The following is a 24,075-nucleotide window of genomic DNA, read 5'->3' as shown; positions in this document are numbered from 1 at the left end:
GTCAGAAGAAAGATGCTCAGATAAGCTGTCTTTTATGTTCTCTAATTGAAAGAATCTATTGTATAATTCTAATAATTACTCAGTAAGCTGGACTCCTCTATACACTGGATTATCCTATTGGTTTCAAAGTATGTTATTTACTTCCCACAAGTTCATCAACAGGTGAGTTCACAAAATGGATATTTGATATGGAAAGGTTCCTGTATCAAAAGCAAAGTAACACAAACCAACCCAGTTACAGAGTAGCTGCTAAGTTCAAAGCTCTATGTGGAGGGTACAACATTCAGTAAAATAATCTCTCCAGCTACAAAGATTACGCAGTCAAGTAAAAGAGATTAGACTGTATGCAAATAATTGCAAAACAGGGAATGGTACCTCCAAACAATTATAAGACACCAGAGATAAAGTGAAAAGCCATTAGGAAAAACAAAATATTAATAATATTCTTACAAAGCCATTCAGCATAGATTACCAAGCACTGATGTGTCAGGCACTGTGCTAAACTCTGAGAATTAAAAGATAAATGGAAATAGCCAACATTGATTAGTTATTAATACACTGGGTCAGGCAATGTGTTAAGTGCTTTTATACTCTATCTCATTTACTCCTTACAACACAGTTATAAAATAGGTATCATTGTTATCCTTGTTTTACAGAAGTCAAGGTTGAGGAAGTTAAACAGTTTACCCAAGGTCTTTCTCAAGGTAAAAGAATAGTAGGACAACTGGGGTTAGAACTCACACTGCCTAGCTTCAGAGGCCACAGATTAACCATTATCTCCTGAACTGTCACAAGATTCCCACCATATTTCAGCTCAGTGAAGGACACAGAGAAGAGTAACAGGATTATTATAACAGGGGTTTGAAAATGCTCCAGTAGGAGGGGGAAGTGCTGAACCACCTGAGAACATAAAGAAGAAAGCATTAGAGTGGAGGTGACATGTGAAATGTTTCTTCAAGGCTGAGCAATGAAAGAACTGGATTCATGGGCAAGTGGGTAAGGGCATTTTCTATGGAGGGAACAGCAGGTACAAAGTTATAAGAGCATGGTAGTACATAGTATGTGTGGCCCTCTGAAGGTGATCTAATTTATGCTCCATATCACCTCTTCTCAAAAAAAAAAAAAAATGCCTTTCCTCTTTTTTGAGTCTTATCAGTCTCACATTTCCTCACCATCAGCCTCTAAGACATCTCCCTCTCTCCCTCCTCACCCCAACTCTCTCCAGCCCTTCTCCCTTTACATCCCCCAAAGCCTAAGAATCTGACTGAAAAATTTGAAGAATCCTTAAAGGATGAAGTGAAGTGAAGTCACTCAGTCATGTCCGACTCTTTGTGACCCCATGGACTATAGCCTACCAGGCTCCTCCATCCATGTGATTTTCCAAGCAAGAATACTGGAGTGGATTGCCATTTCCTTCTCCAGGAGATCTTCCCAACCCAGGGATCGAACCCAGGTCTCCCACATTGCAGGCGGATTCTTTACCAGCTGAGCCACCAGGAGGAGGGGGAAAAGTGGAATGAGCAAAGACAAATTTTTGTTCAGCAGGCAGGGCATGGGGATAAGGAGAAAGCTGGGAACATATGTTAATAATGTTATCCCCATTACATATCAGTAAGAATCAAAGCTTCAATTAATAAAGCTGACTATAAAAGCCAACTAGACCAGAACTGAAAATAGTTTCATTTTTGAAATTCAAACATACATGTAAAAACAAATGTAGGTCGATAATTATCAGAAAAACACAAACCAAAACCAGTGAGACATCATCTCATACCTATCAGAATGGCTATCATCAAAAAGTCTACACATAATAAATGTGGCAAGGATGTAGAGAAAGGAGAACCCTTGTACACTGCTGGTGGTAATGTAAATTGGTGCAACCACTATGGAAAACAGTATGGAGGTTCACCAAAAAACTAAAAATAGAAATATCACATGATCCAGAAATTCCACTCCTGAATATATATCTGAAAAAATGAAAACACTAATTTGAAAAGATATATACACTCCAATGTTCACAGTATCATCATTTAAAATATCCAAAATATAGAAGCAATCCAAGTGTTTATCAACAGATGAATGAATGGATAAAGAGGATGTGATATATACATGCACACAATGGAATACTACTCAGCCATACAAAAGAATGTAATTTGGCCATTTGCAACAATGTGGATAGAACTAGAGGATAATTAGACTTAGTGAAATAAGTCAGAGGAAGACAAATGTTACATGTTATCATTTCTATGTGAAATCTAAAAAATAAATGAATATTACAGACAGACTCAAAGATAGAAGCATTGCTCACGAGTGGGGAAAGGGGGGGCAAGACAGGGATAGGGAATAATTAGATACAAACACTTACGTATAAAATAAGTAAGCAACAAGGATATATTATACAGCACAGGAAAATATAGCCATTATTTATTTTATAATAACCTGAAATGGCATATAATTTATAAAAGCATTAAATCACTGTTATATACCTGAAATTAATATAATATTGTAAATCAACTACATTTCAATAAAAAGTTTAAAATTTTTAAAAAAGTACCCTGAAATACTAGATGAAAAAATCAACAAGTAGAACCAGAGACAGAATAAAATACACTCAAAGACAGATTTCATATTTTAGGCTAAAAAGGAGGGAAACAACAGGGTGGACTACAAAGGAAGTAAAATTTTTGATTAAACATAAAAGGACTACATGAAGTTTCTAGAACCTAGGTGATAATGATGTAAAATCTTTGAGTTTAGAATAATCAGAATGTATATACAACTGTAGTAGTCTATTGCTGACTGCTATTAGTTCAGAATAGTGAAAAATAAAACAATAATAAACGTAGTTACCAAACCTTTCTCCTAAAAGACCATTAAGTGAATTTGCTCAAATAGAAGACAAGACAAACTCTCTTATTTAAACAATAGAAATAAATTTAAACCACCTTAATACCCACAGCATAATGGAACACTGGGGAACAAATGGAAAGAGCAATGCATCAGTAGTTTAATGGCTACATTTTTAGAACTTGCTGGTCTCAATGTCAGCACCTCCAGACTGGTTCCTCTGAAATATGGCAGAATTTGTGCCAAAGAAAAATGCAAGAATCCTGCAGCACAGGAGGTAACTGGGATACTCCCAGCTTCACTTCCCCTGGGAACACTGCCCTCCCTAACCCATGTAAGAAAATAAGCCAAGTCTTAAGCAAAAGAGGAGTGTTAATTCTTTAGGACTAGGTAGGATGAGCCAGGCACTTGATGTGCATTGTCCATCTGATGCTCCCAGTAACTCTAAGACAGGTTTGTTATTCCTACTTGACAGATGAAGGAATTAAGACCAAGAGAAGTTAAAAGCACAGTCCAGGACTTCCCTGGTGGTCCAGTGTTTAAGACTCCATGCTTCCATTTTGAGGAAGGGTTTGATTCCTGGTCAGAGAAGTTCCACATGCCACACAGTATGGGAAAAAAAAAAAAAAAAACAACATAGCCCAGATGAAATAGATAATAAATGATAAATCCAAGTTTTGAATCCAACTGTCTGACTGAAACCATTGCAGTCTCTACTACACCTCCTCCCATTACAGGGCACTGCAGGAGGATAATGGTCCTTAGGGTTACCGCAACTAATGTACAGAGTTCATTTCCAACAACACTCCATTTGAGTTCAATGTACCCTGGGTCCAATCCTAGAGGTAAAGGAAAAGACCCCGGCAATAATCATGATAATGATGATGATAATAATTCTACTTTCCTAAAAAGAGAAGTCAGCAATTACAAGACCTGGGACAGAGAAAGACGAAGTAGAGAACGGGAAGGAAGTTAAATAGGGCACACATGATGGAAGATGAATAACGCATGAAAGTAAAGAGGAGGATTGAAGAGAGAGACAAAGTTCAGTAAAAGAGAAAAACAGAGAAGTCAAAAGAATGGAAGGGGAAGGATTAAGGAGGTTGAGAGATGGGATATAAGAAAAGGAAAATGAGACAAAATTCAAAAAAAAAAAATGAAGATAAGCATTTCTGCCCCACCTTCAATAATGTGGAATTCATGCCCTCCCTGCCACCTCCCCATTTCTGATGCCCTAGAATGAACAGTCATGTGCTCTCAATTATTTATACCTCTGATAAAAGGTTTATGATAATGACATGTGTCCCTGAAGGATCCTCCTTATTGAAAGAACTATTACCACACTAAACAGCACAATGAATTTCATAGTCAGAATAGGTATTTAAATAGAGGAGCATAATTTAAATAAGCAGAAGGAAAGGAACGATTCTAACATGTTTAAATTTAGAAATTGGCAATGCTAAATGTTTTTAAAACCTCTGAAGGGAGTTAGGAGAGTAACTTATTTGGGAAAAAAAAAAAACTATGTTTAAAAATAAAGGGATATCAATCCAGAGAATGAAAAAAATGATTACACAAATACCCAGAAATCTGCCATGGTGAATTATCACATGTGAATTGGCTGCACTTTGTTTATATACATACAGAGTATCAAAGCTGTGCCTCAAATCTTAAATCCCAAACAGACTCCAGAGAAGTAAGATTCCACTAATATGAAGGTGAAGAACAGGCAAAACTAATCTATAGTGATGGAAGTCAGAGCAATGGAGGAGTGCTGAATGGAAGGCGGCATAAGGGGACTTTGTGGTGGGAGAGATGTAAATGCTGTCCAGAATGGTGGCTACCTATGTGTACTGGTAGAACTCATAGGACTGTATGCTGAAAGTGGGTACATTTTATCCTAAATAAATTGTATCTCAATAAAGTTGATTAAAGACTCAAACAATAAAACCCTAAAGGAGTAGAGTTTTCTGTGTCCTGATTGTGGTGGTGGTTACATGAATCTCTGTGATAAAATTTCGCAGAACTATAAACTAATGGGAAAATATGAGTGCATGTAAAAACTGGTGACATTCAATTAAGGTCTGGAAGTTTAGTACTATACCAATGTCAATATCCTGCTTTTGATAATGTACTGCATTTGTCTAAGATAAGATTGGGGAAAGAGTCTATGCCATTTTTGTGATTTCTTATAAGTTAAAAATAATTTCAAAAATATTTTTTAAAAAGAACGTGGATTATATAGTTCGTATTTGTACCATTACCCACCATCAGAGTTACAAAAAGGGTGAGCTTACTACAGGGCAGAATCCTGCAAGAACAAAATTCAGGAAGGTAAATAATTGTTTAAATGTTTCCAAAAACCTGCAGCTGGTCTGATTTCAGAAGGGGAAAGTACATAAACATTACTCTATAGATGAAAAATTCAGAACAAAATATAAATGAGCTTTAAAATATAAGTCAACAAATCAAATAGTAATCATTAGTTCTGAATTTGTGAGCTACAGTGTTACACATGACAAAGGTTTTTGTGTTAAAAAAAAAAAAAATCAGGGTGTACAGAGAACAACCATGCAAAGAAGCAGCAAGAGGGAGGGTCTGCAAGCCAAGAAGTGAGGCCTTAAGAGAAATCAACCCTGATAGCACAGTAATCTTGAACTTCTAACCTCCAGAACTGTGAGAAAATTAATATCTGTGGCTTAAGGCACTCAATCCATGGTATGTTGCTATGGCAGTCCAGAAGATTAATATATTAAACTATAATTTATACTTCATAAAATTTACCTCTTATAAGTACACTTCAATGACTTTTCATAAATCTATAGAGTTGTGTAATCATCACCACAACCTAGTTTAAAACATTTCCATCACCCCCTCAAAATTCCCTCTCCTACTGCCAGCCCCAGGCAAACTATTGATCTGCTTTCTCTGATGTAGTTGCCTTTTTTAGGATTTCAGATAGACGGAATCATACAATATGAAGTCTTCTGTATCTGATTTCTTAGTAAGTTTTTGGGGCTGATCCACATTGTATTAATACTACACATCAGTAGTTTCTTCCTCTTGACAAATGGTTTCCACTGTATGGCTGTACCACATTTTGTTCATCCATTCATCATCTGATGGACATTTGGGTTGTTCCCTGTTGTGGGCTACATATGTTTCAATTTCTCTTAGAAATATATGTAGGAGTAGAATTAACTGAGTCATGTGGTCGTGACTAATGGTTAAATATGTCATGAGCACATATTTAACTATTTAAGAAACTGCCAACCAGTCTTCCAAAATGGCAATACCATTTTACATTCCTTTCAGGAATATATAAAAGTTTCAGCTTCTTAACAGCCTTGCCAACACTTGGTATGTCAGTCTTTTTAAGTTATAGCCATTCTAATGGGTGTGCAGTAGTATCTACTCAGGTTTAAGCTCAAAAAGACAATTTTAACTTTGAGCTAATAAGAATAAGCCACAGGCCTACTACTGCTAAAACGTTTAACCCTGAGGGGAAGGTCTTAAAATTTTTCTAGTAACTAAACTCTAGTTTTTAGCAAAGAGGGGAGGAAAAACTCTTCTTCAATAAAAGACTCATTTATGAACCTCATTATTTTTATTCTAAAACCATTTATTCCAAATTTGCAGATATTTTTATAAAGTGCCTTTTGAATTTCAAAAGATTAGAGAAAGCCATAATATATGATGAAACTGGAAATTTTATCAGTTTAACAAATTTAATGAAGGTAATTATGTGTTTTAATGATAAATACAGAACATACAGTTGGGAATTTGGGATATGAAGTGCTTGATTTCAGGCAAGCCTTTTGATTTCTTCTTTAAAACTAAATAGCTGAAGAGTATGTAATTGTGACTTAAAACTTGGGTTTAAATGGCAATTATTGTGATTACATTATGTTATATATATTGCTGTCTTTTATGAAATGATCCCCATAGGTTTCAGATAACCTGAAAATTACATAAACCTATGGAACATTTTTCATTTGACATTTTGGGCATGGTTTAAAGGTATAATGTCTGACACATATAATATTTTTAATTGTATTTAATTTATATATACTCATTATATTTTGTAAGATTCCTGATTTGGCTTTAGGCAAAACTTTGAGTGTCTATAGTAGTTTATTGTTCTTTGCCAATCATATGAAATTCTAACCTACTTGATGGCTCCTTGATCACCCTGCAGGAAAATTAAACATTTTGGCTGGTATTGGATAAGAAAGAGAAAAACAGCCCCTGATATCCAGGAGCCAACCTGACACTATCAGCTGGCTTTGGTGCTGCTACAAGCTGGTCTGCTAAACATGAAAACTTCCAGAGGATACTATTTTCAGACAAGGCCACTTTGTGAACACAATGGATCAAGATGAAAAAAAGAGAGAGATCAGACCATAGCTACATCTGAACACAGATAGAACATGAATGTTGTCCAAGCCACAAAACGCCAAATATCCCCCTGTCCTAGGAGTAAGGGCTGCTTCTGTCCCAATTACAGATATAGTCTTACATCTAGTCTCCTCTCTCCATAAATGAGATTACTTAAGATACAGAATCTTTTTTAAAAAATGAGCAAAAGAACTGAATAGACACTTTTCCAAAGAGGAAACACAGAGGGCCAACAGGCAAATGAAAAGACATTCAACATCACTTAATCATCAGGGAAATGCAAAACCACAATAAGATATCAACTCATACCTATCAGAATGACTATGATCACAAAGACAACAAATAACAAATGTTGGTGAAGATGTGGAGAAAAGTGAATCCTTGTGTGCTGTTGGTGGGAATGTAAACTAGTACAGCCACTGTGAAAACAGTATGGAGGGTTTTCAAAAAACTATAAACAGAACTGCCATAGGACCCCTGGTGGCTCAGACCATAAAGCCTCTGCCTACAATGCAGGAGACCCGGGTTCGATCCCTGGGTCGGGAAGATCCTCTGGAGAAGGAAATGACAACCCACTCCAGTATTCTTGCCTGGAAAATCCCATGGACGGAGGAGCCTGGGGGCTACAGTCCAGGGGGTTGCAAAGAGTCAGACACGACTGAGCGACTTCACTTTGAATTTCACTTTTTCACCATAGGACCCAGCAATTCTACTCCTGGATATACATCTGAAAGACAAACAAAAAACACTAATTCGAAAAGATGCATGTACCTCAATGTTCACAGTGGCATTATTTACAATTGCCAACCTATGAAAACAACCCAAGTGTCCATCAACAGATGACTGAATACAGATGTGGGGTGTGTTTGTGTGTGTGTGTGTGTGTGTATACTAACCTACTTGATCGCTCCTTGATCTCCCTGCAGGAAGATGTGTATATACACACACACATACGACTACTACTGAGCTATAAAAAAGAATGAAATTTTGTAATTTGCAGCAACATGAATAGCCTTGCAGGGTACTATGACAAGTGATATAAATCAAACAAATAGTGTATGATATTACTCATGTGAAAATCTAAAAAATATAATAAATTAGTGAATATACAAAAAGAAGCAAACTCAGATACACAGAACAAACCAGTGGTTACCAGTGCAGGGAGAAAAGGGGGATGGACAATAAAATAAGCTATAAGGATATATTGTACAACACAAGGAATATATCCAATATTTTATAATAACTATAAATAGAGTATAACCTTTAAAATTGTGAACCACTATATTGTACACCTGTAACCTATATACTGTACAACAACTATATTTCAATTTAAAAGATACACAGTCATAGCAGTAACCCCACTTCCTGACAGCACCCAATCTAGAGCAAGGCCTCACTTCTTTAAATCCTCTCCAAAATTACCTAACATGAGCCCAAATCTTATAGTAAGTCTTTTCTAACACTTGCTTACTTAGACATCCCACAGTTACTCATAGTAGATGTTTTTCCTCACTGCAATGAGTAACAAACCAACTTGCTCAATGAAAAACACACATCAAGGTGACCCAAGAGATGAGGTTATATTTTAAATTGTTATTTTTATATTGTTCAAAGCATAAAGAGCCACACAGTACTACATATACAATCAGCTCACCATAAACCCCTTATAAACAAATCCAAAGTTATTAAAATTCCAATTCTATGGTCAGTAGTTTGGATTATAATCATTATGTTCACAGTAGATGGAAAAAATAATATTTTAAATGCATGCATACCCCATAGGATCAACCTTTACCCTGCCACTTACTATAATAGAGTCATTTGCAAAGCAGCAAACAAATTAGGCTAACTAGGAGCTATTGACAAATGAAGAGAAATGAAACCATAATTGTAGTCTATGTAAAAGATGCTTAACATCCAGATAAAAGTCATTAAAAAACATTCAGTCATTTGAGTATTTCTAACTAGACTGACTTTTTATAAAAGCAGCTAACAATAGCAATGGCAGCATATTATAAACTACTAAATGCCACACTTCAATTAACAATAAAGCAGTAGGTACCTGATGTAATTAGAAAGAGCCCCAGGCCAGGAGATTCAGGGTCTGGGCTTAGTTTTAGGATCAGTTTGCCTTTAGTCACAGACTACATGCCACAGACTAAGACTCAAGTCTTAGGCACAGACTGCTAAAGGTAAGGGGGTATTAAGCAAGCATCTAGCCAAGTTCCCCCCTCATAGTCAAGGAAACTGAGGCTCAGAGAGGGAAGGTGACAAAGCCACAATCATAAAGATATTAGTTCCAGTGCCTCCAACATGCATCCTCAGAACACTATCTCTGCCACACTTTTTGCAAGTGGTTCCTCATTTAAAGAATGAGAACAGTCATCCATGTTTGCTTCTTCCTGGGATGTTGACTGGAACTAACTTGTTGAGTGAATATGCACTTGCTTATATTTAAACAAATTCACAAAATAACTAGTCTTTGGGCAGTGGGTGCAGTATCAGGCAAAATTGTGTTTGGCTACTTGCATAAATCCTCCCACTGGCAAGGGTTTTAAAAGCACATTGGTGGTGGTTTAGTCGCTAGGTCATGTCCTACTCTTACAACCTCATAGACTGTAGCCTGCCAGGCTCCTCTGTCCATGGGATGCTCCAGAAAAAAATACTGGAGTCTGTTGCCATTTTCTTCTCCAGGGGATCTTCCCAACCCAGAAATCAAACCTGGGTCTCCTGCATTGCAGGCAGGTTCTTTACCAACTGAGCTACAAGGGAAGCTTTAAAACACATTAGGGCTGTGTTTCTCAATGGGCACGGTATTTGCATTTTAGGTAGAATATTCAGTTGGGGGGTTCCCCTCCCCAAGTTGCAGGATGTAAAATACAAGGCTGGGTCCCAGCTACTCAAATAGCAGCAGCACTTCTGTGTCAGGTCTGGCCCTAGGGCGAGGCAATTGAAAACATCAAAACTAATGCCAAAAATCCAGGATGAACAAAATACGACCATGTTAAATAAAGACAGAATCAGCACTACTGATTTTCCCTTTTGCCTCAGGCTCCAATATGGCTCAGCATGACACAGTTACTGATCCTGTCTTTATTTAACATGCTATTTTGTTCATCCTGAATTTTTGCATTAATTTTAAAGATACTTCATGGGAACTTGAATAGAATTTGTATCCTACTGTTGTGTGAAAATTGTATAAATCTTAATTATGTTGAATTGGTTCATAGTGCTTTTCAGGTCTACTATATACTTCTACTTCTCTGTGTATTCAATCTATTGGCTTTTGAGAGTTTGATATTGAAACGCCAACTAAAACTCTTAATTAATCTACTTTAAAAAATAATTGTAATATATAGTGGAAGTATATGTAAACTTGTTCTGTATTTTCCCAAGTTTCTTGTAAATGTGTTGTCATATTTCCATAATTTAAAAAATATAAGCAAAAAAATTTTTAATTATTTCATTAAAATATTACCTGGCTGATTACTGAGTTTAGGGGCACCCCTTAAATTCTGTACTCAAGACAAGTGCCTCACTTGTTTTATCATAGTCCAGTTCTCTTCCCGGTCATTGGGACAACTCAAAACACCTCCAGACATTTCCAAAGGTCTCCCTAGGTTGAGGACCTCTAAAATAGGGATTGATTTTTCTCATTTAATAGGATGTCCGAGAGACATGGCTCAGGCCTGAAACGGTAGTCACTTGATGCCATCAGAATGCATCTCTGCTGCATTCACAAGATGGCTGCTGTGCCCCGAGGAATTACGTCCTACTTCCAGACAGGAAAACACAGCAGTAAAAACATATCAGCTGAGCCTGACACCTTTAATTAGAAAAATCACTTTCCCAAGAGCCCCACCCTTTGGCCACCTGATGCAAAGAGCCGACTGATTGGAAAAGACTCTGATGCTGGGAAAGACTGAAGGCAGGAGGAAGAGGGGATGACAGAGGATGAAATGGTTGGATGGCATTACTGACTCAATGAACATGCGTTTGAGCTAGCTCCAGGAGTTGGCGATGGACAGTGAAGCCTGACGAGGTTGCAAAGAGTCGGACAGGACTGAGCGACTGAACAACCACAACCACCCTAATAAGCTTTAACTCACGTGTCATTAGCTAGAAGTGAGCCAAGTGGCCAGCCTTAGCTGTAGGGAGCCTGGGAACACAAACGCATGTAAGTGGGCACATCTCCAGCCTGAATAAAACTGGCCTCATTAAAGGGGAGAGTGAAGAAAAGATAAAAGAGCTAGAAATGTCTGCCATGAGGATCACTGCAAATAGTCTCTTCTCTGCTTATAATCTGATGGTCTGCCTGAGCAGAATGTTTTCATGGTCACTTTTAGAATTATGGACAGAAGCTGGAATATTATCTCAGGTTGGGCTCCATAGAAGCAGAGTCTGAAACAGGGGTTTAGGTATGTTTGATTTATTATTAAGGGCATACTCTTGGGACAAACTTGAAAGGGAGTGAGAGGAACAGCCAAGGGAAGGGAAATCATCCAAGGGAGGATGCATTCTCATATGAAATTTTGCCGAGGCTTAATGGACAAGGAGGGCTTCCCTCACAGCTCAGACAGTAAAGAATCTGCAATGCAGGAGAGCTGGGTTCGATCCCTGGGTCAGGAAGATCCCCTGCAGGAAGGCATGGCAACCCACTCCAGTATTCTTGTCTGGAGAATTCCATATACAGAGGGCTCTCTGTATATAGCCCATATATGTAGCCCATATAGGGTGGGCTACAATCTATGGGGTCGCAAAGAGTTGGACAAAGCTGAGCAACTAACACTTTACTTTTGTAACGCACAAGGGGCCATGAGCCTAAATCAAGCATGACACAGAATTGTTCCATGTTAAAGAAGCTCATCCTTTCACCGTTGACAAATCAGTCAGCCATTTGCTACCCCATCCTATGCTGAAGTAAGTGGCCATGGTAACCTCCCAGGTGAACTCTCTGGGTGATGCAATGTCCACTAGCCAAGACAACACTCCATGGAGGGTTACAAGAATGAGTTGTTAGCCAAAGCACTTGCTGCACTAGCTGTGGGGGGTGGGGTGCCCGTTGGGGGTGGGGAGGATCAAAAGCACTTACTACAGATATTAATTATGATGCACTTTCCAAAAATCTGCCTTTATTTCTACCTTATATTGTTTGAGAAAGTAGCCCTAGATATATTGCTATGATTAAAAGCTGTTAGAAAAGTGTCTCATTTTCAAGAAAAACGATTAACAGGTGTTGACTTGTTTTGTTAAGCCACAAATGCCAAAAGCACTTTATAATTTGCTCTGGGTATTAACCAGGATCCAATCTGTAGTTCACAATCTCATCAGAGCATGTAAATATTTCATAGTCTTAGTGTCTCATTTAAAGCTCAATGAATATTTAATTGAAGTTGACCAACAAAATAACTGAATTATGTTACATTTAGTTAGGCCTGAAATGAGCAAGCTCTTCATTTTCTCAAGTAGTTTGAAGCTAAAATTATTCCAACTTCATGAAATATTCTACACAATTTTATAAGTAATTAAAAGACTGTAAAATAGACTCAAAAGCACATATTAAATATTGAGAAAAACATGAAATAAAATGAATTTTCAACTTTAAATACAAGAGAATAGTTTAATATATTGTGGCCTACATTATTTATTAGTTGGAGGATTAAACTATTCTCAATACACTCTTTTTGACATAAGTAAAAATAGAATCTTTTCTTTGATGCTTGCAAGTTAAATATTCTAGAATGATGATGTGCAAACACCTATAAGATTGATATTAACAGGAAACTATGCATGAGCCACTCAAGTAAGTCAGCCCAGAAAGTGTTTCTGAACCCTAGGTCCAGCATTAAGCAAGGTATATACTAAAAATAATCCAAAAAAGAGAAATATTGAGGACTTCACTGGTGGTTGGGTCCAGAGGTTAAGAATCTGCCTGCCAATGCCAGGGACAAGGGTTCAATCCCTGGTTGGGGAACTAAGATCCCGCATACTATAGAGCAACTAAACCCACGTGCTACAACTTCTTAGCTCACACACCACCTCTAGAAAGTCTGTGCAAGATCCCACATGATGCAATGAAGATCCCACACAGCAAATAAATAAATTTTAAAAAGAGAGAGAGTGAAATATTGGTCCACATTCAAAGTAGAGAAGGTTTCCTAAGAAAGAAGCTTTCCCATGGTCTGTTAAATCTCCATAAGTGTCAGAACTGGACTTCAAAAGAAGTGTGTGCTCTGATTGACCCTAACTTGGATGACATGGAATATGTCACTTCTGCCAAATCTGAAGACATTTTAATTGGAATCAAAGCATTGCCAACTAGTCCCCATGTTAAGGCTGCTAAAAACTACCTGGTAAGTTTAGCATACTAATGTTTGAATTCTTTAGTCCTGAGTTAGTTTTTATTTATAGGACCTAAATAATTTAATAACAAATTCTCGGAAAACAGACCGCGGGGCCATGGTGACACAGGGCTGTGTGACAAAACAGAGCATATCCACACAGCTGCCTTGTGGGAAACAACTGGCCACTTTGGGTTTTCTCCCTTTGCTCTTGGTCCCTTTTTAGAGATTCAAATGGACTGCCTACTTCAATTGTAAATACGCCAGTATATGTGCATGTGTTATGCACACAAACACACATCACAAAAACTCCAGACTGCTGTCTAATAATGGCACCTCTTTCCCTCACTTCCACAATTCTGGCCTATCACCCTTGGTCTTCAAGGGTGGGGAACCATAATTAGTATGGAGAAAAGACAAGGAGGCATTTTCCTGTTGCATTCAATGGCACATTCAGAATCACACAAAATTCTTTAGTTAATGGCAATCGCTAAGCAAAAGTGGCAGTCTGACTAGACCCTTACTGTCTATAGAAGGACACTATCCTGTCCAGGACAGGAGATAAGAGAATGGTTGATAAGCATTCACCATGAAAGGTGATGAACATTAGGCATCCTGTGACCAATGTGCCTGGTCAGAAACAGAATCAGGGATAACTTTTCTTTGCTTAGAGTACTTTTATGTCATTTCAAATGAACATTTACGTTGAGGACTCATTTTCTCAAATCTACTTAATATTTAGGTACATGTAACATTTTAAGACTGCATGTCTCCCAATGTCACGTGACTTACCTGTTTATCGAAAGCCACCCAAGATGGTGAGTCAGTTCCCATTCCTTTAGGAAATACACTGTATTTTGGCTTTATCTTCTGTCCGAAAAGCAGTTCTCCACCTATTCCTGGTTTATCTTCACCCACCAGCATCCTAACATTGTTGCAAAAGCCCCAGTGTTGAGATTTGTGGAATTTCTCTTTTCCCATCTGTGAACACAAGAGACAACCCAAAATGGCCAAAGTTATTCTTTCTGCCTTTTCATATTTGCTTTAAAAGGTAAACATATTTCCCATCATTTATTTTTCCCATTACAAAATGCAAATTAGAGTGGCAAATAATTATGATCAATCTTCACCATAAACTTGTGCCTCATTTTAAATTCAGTTCATTTTAACAAATTCAAAACCTTGAAAAGCAATAAGAACAAATCCAATGCTCCATGCTATTTAAAACATTTCAAAATAACTGTTACTGCAAGTGAACATTTAGGACATTAACTTGCTAATTGGTCTATTCCACTTATTTGCCAAGAATGCAAACAGGGGGAAAAAAAGAAACTTCTCTACTTCAGAGTAAAAAATGTAACAGTTTTCCCACAGAAATCGAAATATTATCTTAATCAAAATGGAGAATAAAATCTTTTCCTCATTAAATAAGTGTCACAGGAAATTTGTCAGAGCTGACATTGTCCTCCTAACTGTAGAACCTTGCCCTCCCTCTTCCCCACTTCCCCTCACATCTTTTCTGAGGATCTGAGCAGAAAGGGCAAAGCCCAGATAATGCTTCCAAGGACTGGCAAAGATGTGGGCCAACAGCAATGTGCATGCACTGCTAGTAGAAAAGTAAAGCAGAAAAATCAATCTGAGGAAAGATATGGTAATACCTAGCAAAGTGAAAGGCATATGCTTGCCCAGACACCTAGCATGTCCACTTCTAAGTATCTTCTGCCCTTTGCATGGGGAGCTATAAATCAGATTATTTGTTACAGCAGTGTTAGTAAGAGTGAAAAATAGGAAACAATCTAAATGTCTATCAGTAGCAGAAAAGATACCTCAATTGTGTTCTCTTTATAAAATGGAATATAAATACAGAGGTCTAAAATTATATGCATCAATATGGACAAATTTCAAAAACTATCAAGCAAAAAAAAGGTAGGACACAAAATTTGATCACTTCATCTTATATGAAGTCTGAAAATATTCAAAAACACAGGGGTGTTTATGGATAATGTAAGCATATAAATGATAAGCAGCAAATTCAAATTAATATAATATCCATGATGATGCATGATATAATAAATATCACATGATATTTATATGTGATATATTAATATATTTGTTGTATCATATATCATATTATGAACATCCATGTACACCACAGCCCTGTAGAAAAAAATAGAACATTTCAGATACAATTAAAGCTGTCTCTCATCCCGTTCCTGATTTCAATATCTGTAAGTCTGCTTCTGTTTTGTAAATGAATTCATTTGTATTTTTTTAAAAACTAGATTCCACATATGAGTGATATCATATGATTATTTGTGGATGAACACACTACTATATATATGACAGAAAACCAACAAGGACCTACTGTATAACACAGGGAACTCTACTTGATATTCTGCAGTAACCTATCTGAGAAAAGAATATAAAAAAGAATGAACATATGTATCATATATGTATAACTGAATCACTTTGCTATATGTGTGTGTGTGTATGTGTTTGTGTGTCTGCTCGGTCATATTCAACTCTTTGTGACCCAATGGACTGTAGCCCGCCAGGCTCCTCTGTCCATGGAATTTTCCAGGCAAGAATACTGGAGCAGATTGTCATTTTCTCCTCCAGGGGACCTTCCCAACCCAGGGATCAAACCCACATCTCTTGCATCTCCTACACTGGCAGGTGGATTCTTTACCACTGAGCCACCTAGGAAGCCCACCATATATGTAAAACTGAATCACTTCGCTGTGTAACTGAAAGTAACACAGTCTTGTAAATTAATTATGTTCCAATAAAAATAAAATATTTAAAAAATAAATATAAGCCCTCTCTCAGAGTTCATGCTCCTTGTCTCCCTCTCCAGAGGTAACAAGTATCCTGAATTTGCTGCTTGAACTTGAATACTTTGCCAGGATTATGTAGATCCAGGGCAATAGCCTCTTGCAAAGCATGATGCATTGGCAGGAAGTCTGAAAGGAAGTTCAAAAATACTTTGTTTCAAGGCAACCTATGAAATGGGATAAAATATTTGAAAATAATATACATGAAAAGGAATTAATATCCAAAATATAAAAAGAACTCATACAACTCAATAACAAAAAATCTGATTAAAAAATGGACAGAAGATATGAACACTTATTTTTCCAAAGAAGATATTCAACTGGCCGACAGGTACATAAGAAGATGTGCAACATCACTAATCATCAAGGATATGCAAATCAAATCCATAATGAGATACCACCTCACACCTGTTAGGATGGCTATTTTGTCAAAAAGGTAAGAAATAACAAGTGCTGGCAAGGATGTGGAGAGAAGGGAACCCTTGTGTACTGGTGGTGAGAATATATATTGGTGTAGCCACTATGGAAAAAAGTATGGAAGTTCCTTTAAAAATTAAAAATAGAACTACCACATGACTCAGCAATTCTACTTCTGGGTATTTATTCAAAGAAAATAAAAATACTAACTTGAAAAGATATGTACACCCCATGTCCATCTGTCGCATTATTTACAATAGCCAAAAGAGAAACAACCTAAAGTGGTTACTGACAGATGAATTAATATTATTATATTATTCAGCCATAAAAAAGACTTGCCACTTGCAGCAACATGGATGAACCCTAAGGGCATAACACTAAGTGAAATGTCAGACAGAGAAAAACAAGTATTATATGATTGCACCTATATGTGGAATCTTAAAAAGAATAAAAAATAAACAAATTCATAGATACGGAGAACCAACTGGTGGTTGCCAGAGGTGGAGGGTGGGGGTGGGCAAAATGGGTGAAGGTGATCAAAATGTACAAACGTTCAATTATAAAATAAATAAGTCATGGGGATGTAATACACAGCATGGTGACTATAGTTAATACTGTACTATTGGTATATATTTTAGAGTGTCAAATAGAGTAAATCTGGAAAATTCTCATCACCAGAAAACAAAAAACTTGTAACTATTGTGTGATAGTAGATGCTAACCAGACTTATTGTGATCATTTTGCGATATATACAAAGATGGAATCATTACATTTTACACCTACAACTAATATAATGTTATATAAAGAAGGCTGAGCACTGAAGAATTGATGCTTTTGAACTGTGGTGCTGGAGAAGACTCTTGAGAGTCTCTTGGACTGCAAGGAGATCAAACTAGTCAATCCTAAAGGAAATCAATCCTGAATACTCATTGAAGGACTGATGCTGAAGCTCCAATACTTTGGCCACCTGATGCAAAGAGTCAACTCACTGGAAAAGACACTAATGCTGGGAAAGACTGAGGGCAGGAAGAGAAGGGGGTGGCAGAGGATGAAATGGTTGGATGGCATCATCGACTCAATGGAAATAAGTTTGAGCAAACTCTGGGAGATAGTGAAGGACAAGGAGGTCTGGTGTGCTGCAGTCCATGGGGTCACAAAGAGTTGGCCATGACTTAGCCTCTGAACAACAACAAATTAATTAATATTAATAAAAATTAAATACCCAAAAATTAAAAGGCAAATACAAGACCTCATTTTTTCTTATAGTGAAGGCAGCCTGGAAGAACAGGGAAGGGCTTGAGTAGCCTTGCTCAGGAAAGTCAGGGCCACACAGATGCCCCAGGAAGACAAACAACCCAGGCAGAAGGCTGCTGAAGGAAAGCTAGAGACAGTGGTTAGGATGGTGACCAGCAGCTTGGCTCTGTCCCATAGAGAATCCATTGCCACAACCTCCACCACCACCCCACTCCCCTCTGACACACACTCACACAACACTCAGTTTACCATAAGTCAGTCCCAAATCACCATAGCAAAGCAAAAGCTGGGTTGGTTAAAATGAATGGTGGAATAACATTGAATTTTATAATAATGTCCCTCTTTCAAAGCAAGTATTTTGGGTAATCACAAACTCATCTCAGGTCAAACCAACAAATGTTTGTTAAACATTTACTATATTCCTAACTTTCTGCCAGATACGCATGCATGCATGCAAAGTCACTTAGTCATGTCCAACTCTTTGCAACCCCATGGACTGTAGCCCACCAGGCTCCTCTGTCCATGGGATTCTCCAGGCAAGAATACTGGAGTGGGTTGCTGTGCCCTCCTCCAGGGAATCTTCCCGACCCAAGGATCAAACCCAGTCTCCTGTGGCTCCTGCATTGGCAGGCAGGTTCTTTACCGCTAGTGCCACCTGGGAAGCCTTGCGCCAGATATAGTATTTAAAATAAGCATAAAACTCAGCCGTGCCTTGAAGAGGAAACCCACCATCTGGCCGAGGAGTCAAGATTTAGATAACTAATAGGAAGCAGTAGACTTCCATTTTTGACCACTTACCATGAGCTATACCATTTGCATACATGTTCAGTCGCTCAGTCGTCTCCAACTCTTTGCAACCCCGTGGACTATAGCCTGCCAGGCTCCTCTGTCCATGGGATTTTCCAGGCAAGAATACTGAAGTGTATTGCCATTTCCTCCTCCAGGGGATATTTCTGACCCAGGGACCAAACCCACATCTCCTGGGTCTCCTGCATTGGCAGGAGGATTCTTTATCACTCTGCCACCTGGGAATCTTTATATGCATTACCAAATTTTGCCATCACAAAACTATGTGATAGGCATTATTACAGCCATTTTACAGAGGCAGAGACAAGTTGACTAGCACATCCATGGTTATATGGTAAATAGTGGAGCCTGTATCTGAATCTAAGCTCATTGACCCTAATCTCTGGTTAAGTCTATCTACCCTGAGCCATAAACTGATGGGCTGGAGTAACAGTGTTGAGGTCCTTCAGGTAGTTGGATACTGTCTTGAGCCTGGAGAAATGGGATGAATTGGACAGGAGAAGAAGGAAACAGGAACCCTAATGCTCTGCTGATGGGACAGTTGGGACATTCTGGAAAGCAATGTGGTACTACTTGGCAAAACTAGGGATGTGTATTCCCTGTGATTCAAGAATCTTACTCCTGGATATGTATCTCAGAGAAATTCTCACAGTAGCCAATAAATGGAGATATATGACAATGTGTAAAGGTACAGTAGGTCATCTACATACAAACAAGTTCCATTCAAAGAGCACATTCATAAGTCCAATTTGGAAGTCCAACAAAGTAAGTTTGTAAGTCTAAGCTACAATTTCACTCATGCCTAGTGTTGGTAGAACACACATTCGCATCTTTGAAAGCCCACAACTTGAAGGTTTGTACATATGGGACACACTGTATTTTGGGAAAGTTGGAGATAAGCTTGATAAATATGTTGATGAAACGGATAAGAAAATATGGCTTCATGGATAAGTACACTATGTTGGATCTTCATTTCATTTCACTTCTTTGAAGCAATAAACCAGACGTATGTAGGCTGTCATAATAAATGACCGTAGATGTCATGGCTGAAACAACAGAAACTAATTTCTCACAGTTCTGGAGCCTGGGAAGTCTAAGACAAGAGTGCTGGCCAATTCAGTTGCCCAGTGAGGGTTCTAGTCTTGCCTTGAAGACTGCCAGTGTCTCCCTGTGTCCTCACAGGGCAGTGAGAGAGACAGCAAGCTCTCTGGTGTCTCTTCTCATAAGGGTCTGAATTTCATTATGGGGGGTCCCATCCTCATGATCTCATCTAAACCTAATGACCTCATTTCTAAACACCATCACACTGGGGGGTTAGGGTTCAACACACGGATTTGGGAAGGACACATAGCATTGGAGAGAGAAGGAAATGGCAACTCACTCCAGTGTTCTTGCCTGGAGAATCCTGTGGACAGAGGAGCCTGGTGGGCTGCCGTCTATGGGGTTGCACAGAGTTGGACACGACCAAAGCGACTTAGCAGCAGCAGCACAGCACTGGATGTACATATAGCAACATAGATTCTTAAAACATACTGTTGAGTGAAAAATGGTATCTGTAGCATACTATATCATTTGCACATTTTTAAAAAACAATGCTACATATTTTGCAAGAACACACAGAGATTCAAGAATGTGCATCAGGACTTCCCTGGTGGTCAGTGGATAAGAATCCACCTGCCATTGCAGGGGATACAGGTTCAATCCCTGATCCGGGAAGATCCCACATGCCACGAAGCAACTAAGCCTGTATGCCACAGCCACTGAGCCTGTGCTTTAGAGCCCACAAGCCACACCTACTAAGCCTGTGTGCCACAACTACTGAAGGCCACATACCCTAGAGCCTGCACTTGAGCTGCAATTACTGAAGCCTGGGCGCCTAGAGCCTATGCTTTGCAACAAGATAAGTCACGGCAATGAGAAGCCTGTGCACCACAATGAAGAGTAGCCCCCGACTGCCACAACTAGAGAAAGCCAGCACACAGCAACAAGGACCCAGCACAGCCAAAAGTAAAATTAATTTTTTTAAATGTGCATCAAAGACATCTGTATGGAAGCCTATATAAAGTCAAAAGGGAAAGAGATCAGGGATTGGGAATGATAAGGAATAAAAATACATAAAACAAGAGAGAGACCTTGCACAAATCAATGATGGCATTGTGTCATAAATGAAGAAATATAATTAATTCACCTCTTTCCACCTGACATTAAAAAAAAGGATGGATTTGAATGAGAAGTGAGAAGTAGGCAGGTGAAGTTAGCTGCTAGTGCAGCTAAGCAGGTACAAGGTGAGAAAGGCCTGAAGAGGGTAAAGACAATGGGAATGGGAAGGAAAGGACATCATATGGGACAGGACCTTCAAACTCTCATTGAGGAATGGCAAGTTTGATTGTTTATTTTCCCAAATCATCTCAGACTGGTACTTTTATAGAATACAATAAAATTAATTATAAAAATTTGAAATAAAAACAAATACATAAAAACTTACAAGCTCACTGATCACACCCTCAGATATCATGGCAAGGTCAATTTGCTACAGAAGTTTCTAAAGACTCTCAGTGTCACAGATACACACCACACTTGGAGAAGCACTACTACAGTAGACATCAGGTAAAGAAACTGACATGTGTGACTGGGTGTGTTAAGAAAGAAAGAGACATGGGAGGTGACTTGCAAGTTTCATGCCAGCCTCACTTCCACTTGGGAAGGGGTAGGAAGGAGAGCAGAAAAAGCAATAAGGACAACAAAGTACTTCTATCACCTGGCTTCTTAGCCTATATATTGCTGCAGCTCCCAAATATGGATGTAACAGCATTGGCTGAGTTTCTCATTTCTGAAATTTCTGAAGGAAACTAAGGCACTGGATTGAGCCTAAAGAGCTCTCAGCAAGGCTGGCCTTCCTGTTCCTGGTCACCATCACAGCAGCAAGGCAAAGAGCAGAGACTGGAAGAAGCAAAGGGCTTCCCCCACCATACACCTACACAAGTGCTATGAACTCCTGTCAATACATTTCTATCCAGCTAGTGACAATGACTAAGTATACCATACAAGGGGGCCTTTTTCTAAACAACCAGTGCGATGAAAACTGAAGAGAAACCACAATGCGTAAAGTTCAGAATGTAGTTCAATCAAGTTCCTGCTAAACTGATGAGCAATTTCTCTATGCAGACTATTAGCTGCTGCTGCTGCTCCTGCTAAGTCGATTCAGTCGTGTCCGACTCTGTGCGACCCCATAGACGGCATCTCACTAGGCTCCCCCGTCCCTGGGATTCTCCAGGGAAGAACACTGGAGTGGGTTGCCATTTCCTTCTCCAATGCATGAAAGTGAAAAGTGAAAGTGAAGTCGCTCAGTCATGTCTCACTCTTAGTGACCCCATGGACTGCAGCCTACCAGGCTCCTCCGTCCATGGGATTTTCCAGGCAAGAGTACTGGAGTGGGGTGCCATTGCCTTCTCCGACTATTAGCTAGATATTGTCAAATATTTTCAAATCTTTTGCTAAGTAAAATCAAGTCAGCCAGACAAGATTCTTGAATACTTTTAACATGAAAGGAACTATTACTAAATCCTTTCCAGAACTCTTGATTTGTGAGTTGTGAATTCACACATCCAAACCCCAATCAACAACAATATACCTATGCTCCCTTAAGTTCATTGACATCATTATTTTCATCAGCACAGCATGCAAAAATTCCATTTTTGCACTATCAGAATATTAACTTGAAATTTCAATTCAAAATTCTATAGCTCAGAAACTAATTGCTTGGAGTATTTGTTTGGTATGATATAAAAGTACATAGGGACCTGTTTCAAATGTTTGCCCCTCCCAACATACACATACATATACACAAGCTTGAGATTTGCCATTACAATCTCTTAGGATCAGATGTCAACCTGCCCTATGCCATGGTAGCTGTGAAATGGTGCTCAATCTCAGTGTAAAGAGATTAGGCAAATGTCTTAGCGAATGATAACATCAGGAACATATTATCCACAGATCCAGTGTTCCTTGATACCTCAACTCCTTGGGTCCCATCACACTTATAGCGCCACCACCAGAAAGGGAGCAGCCAAAGCCAGACTCTCCTTGATGTTTCACATCACATTAATAACTGGTCCCACCATCCCTTCTCTGTTGCTAGAGATTGGAAGAGCAGTTTATCACATGATTGAATTGATTAGTAAATAATCATAAGTTGCCAGGACCACCATAAAAACCATAAAGCTAACCCAAACTAAGAAGCAGGTTATGATCACCAGTATTGGGAGTTGTTTATGCATGTAGAATCTCTTTCAGAGCTCCAGCACATCAGAATCTCTTTGTTTCTACCTAGACTGCATCCGGAGAAGGCAATGGCACCCCACTCCAGTACTCTTGCCTGGAAAATCCATGGACGGAGGAGCCTGGTAGGCTGCAGTCCATGGGGTCGCTAAGAGTCAGGCACGACTGAGCGACTTCCCTTTCACTTTTCACTTTCATGCATTGGAGAAGGAAATGGCAACCCACTCCAGTGTTCTTGCCTGGAGAATCCCAGGGACGGGGAAGCCTGGTGGGCTGCCATCTACGGGGTCGCACAGAGTCGGATACGACTGAAGCGACTTAGCAGCAGTAGCAGCAGCAGACTGCATCCAAAGCCCAGATGCTTGACAACCTTGCTATGACCAAGGTAAGAAGAATAAGGTGTTTGGTAAGAACCTGACAGGTCATTAGGGCCACCATTAGTTAGAAGCACATCTTTGCACATGTAAATACCATTCTCATAGCCAAAAGCTGACATGTGTAGCAGTCCTCTAAGTACTTTAGAAGTGATCAGTTCAGTTCAGTTCAGTCGTTCAGTCGTGTCCAACTCTTTGCGACCCCATGAATCGATTATCAGAAAAAAATCTCTGAGTAAAGATGGGGATACTCAGGAACAGAGTTTAAGTAATTTGCCCAATGCCAGTCAACTAATATAAATAGTGAATCCAGGATGAAAACTCAATACCTGAGCCCACAAATATTAGGCCTTGCATTGTGTGTGCCCTCTTAGAGAAAGGAATAGATCGCCCCTTGCTTAAGTCATCAGGGTTGAATTACCACTTTCGCTTTTGACAAATGTAATAACAAAAATGACCACCATGATGTGGGAGGGAGGGAACAGATCAGATAATTGGACCTAGACTCAATCTCTTAAAAGCAGA

General features: G+C 38.8%; 1 protein-coding gene across 2 annotated transcripts in view; it reads right to left on the bottom strand.

Annotated features, from left to right (window-relative positions):
- The window catches only part of EFHC2 (EF-hand domain containing 2), a 237,858-nt gene that overhangs the window by 180,878 nt on the left and 32,905 nt on the right, over nucleotides 1-24,075 (bottom strand). For both annotated transcript variants that reach the window (XM_070785415.1, XM_070785416.1), the window contains exon 2: nucleotides 14,379-14,567. In XM_070785415.1, coding sequence (XP_070641516.1) covers nucleotides 14,379-14,567 — 189 coding nt within the window. The remainder of the gene's footprint in view (nucleotides 1-14,378; nucleotides 14,568-24,075) is intronic.

The sequence above is a fragment of the Bos indicus genome, chromosome X, assembly GCF_029378745.1.
Source record: "Bos indicus isolate NIAB-ARS_2022 breed Sahiwal x Tharparkar chromosome X, NIAB-ARS_B.indTharparkar_mat_pri_1.0, whole genome shotgun sequence".
Taxonomy (NCBI): Eukaryota; Metazoa; Chordata; class Mammalia; order Artiodactyla; family Bovidae; genus Bos; species Bos indicus.
This window is presented reverse-complemented; position numbering and strand designations above follow the sequence as displayed.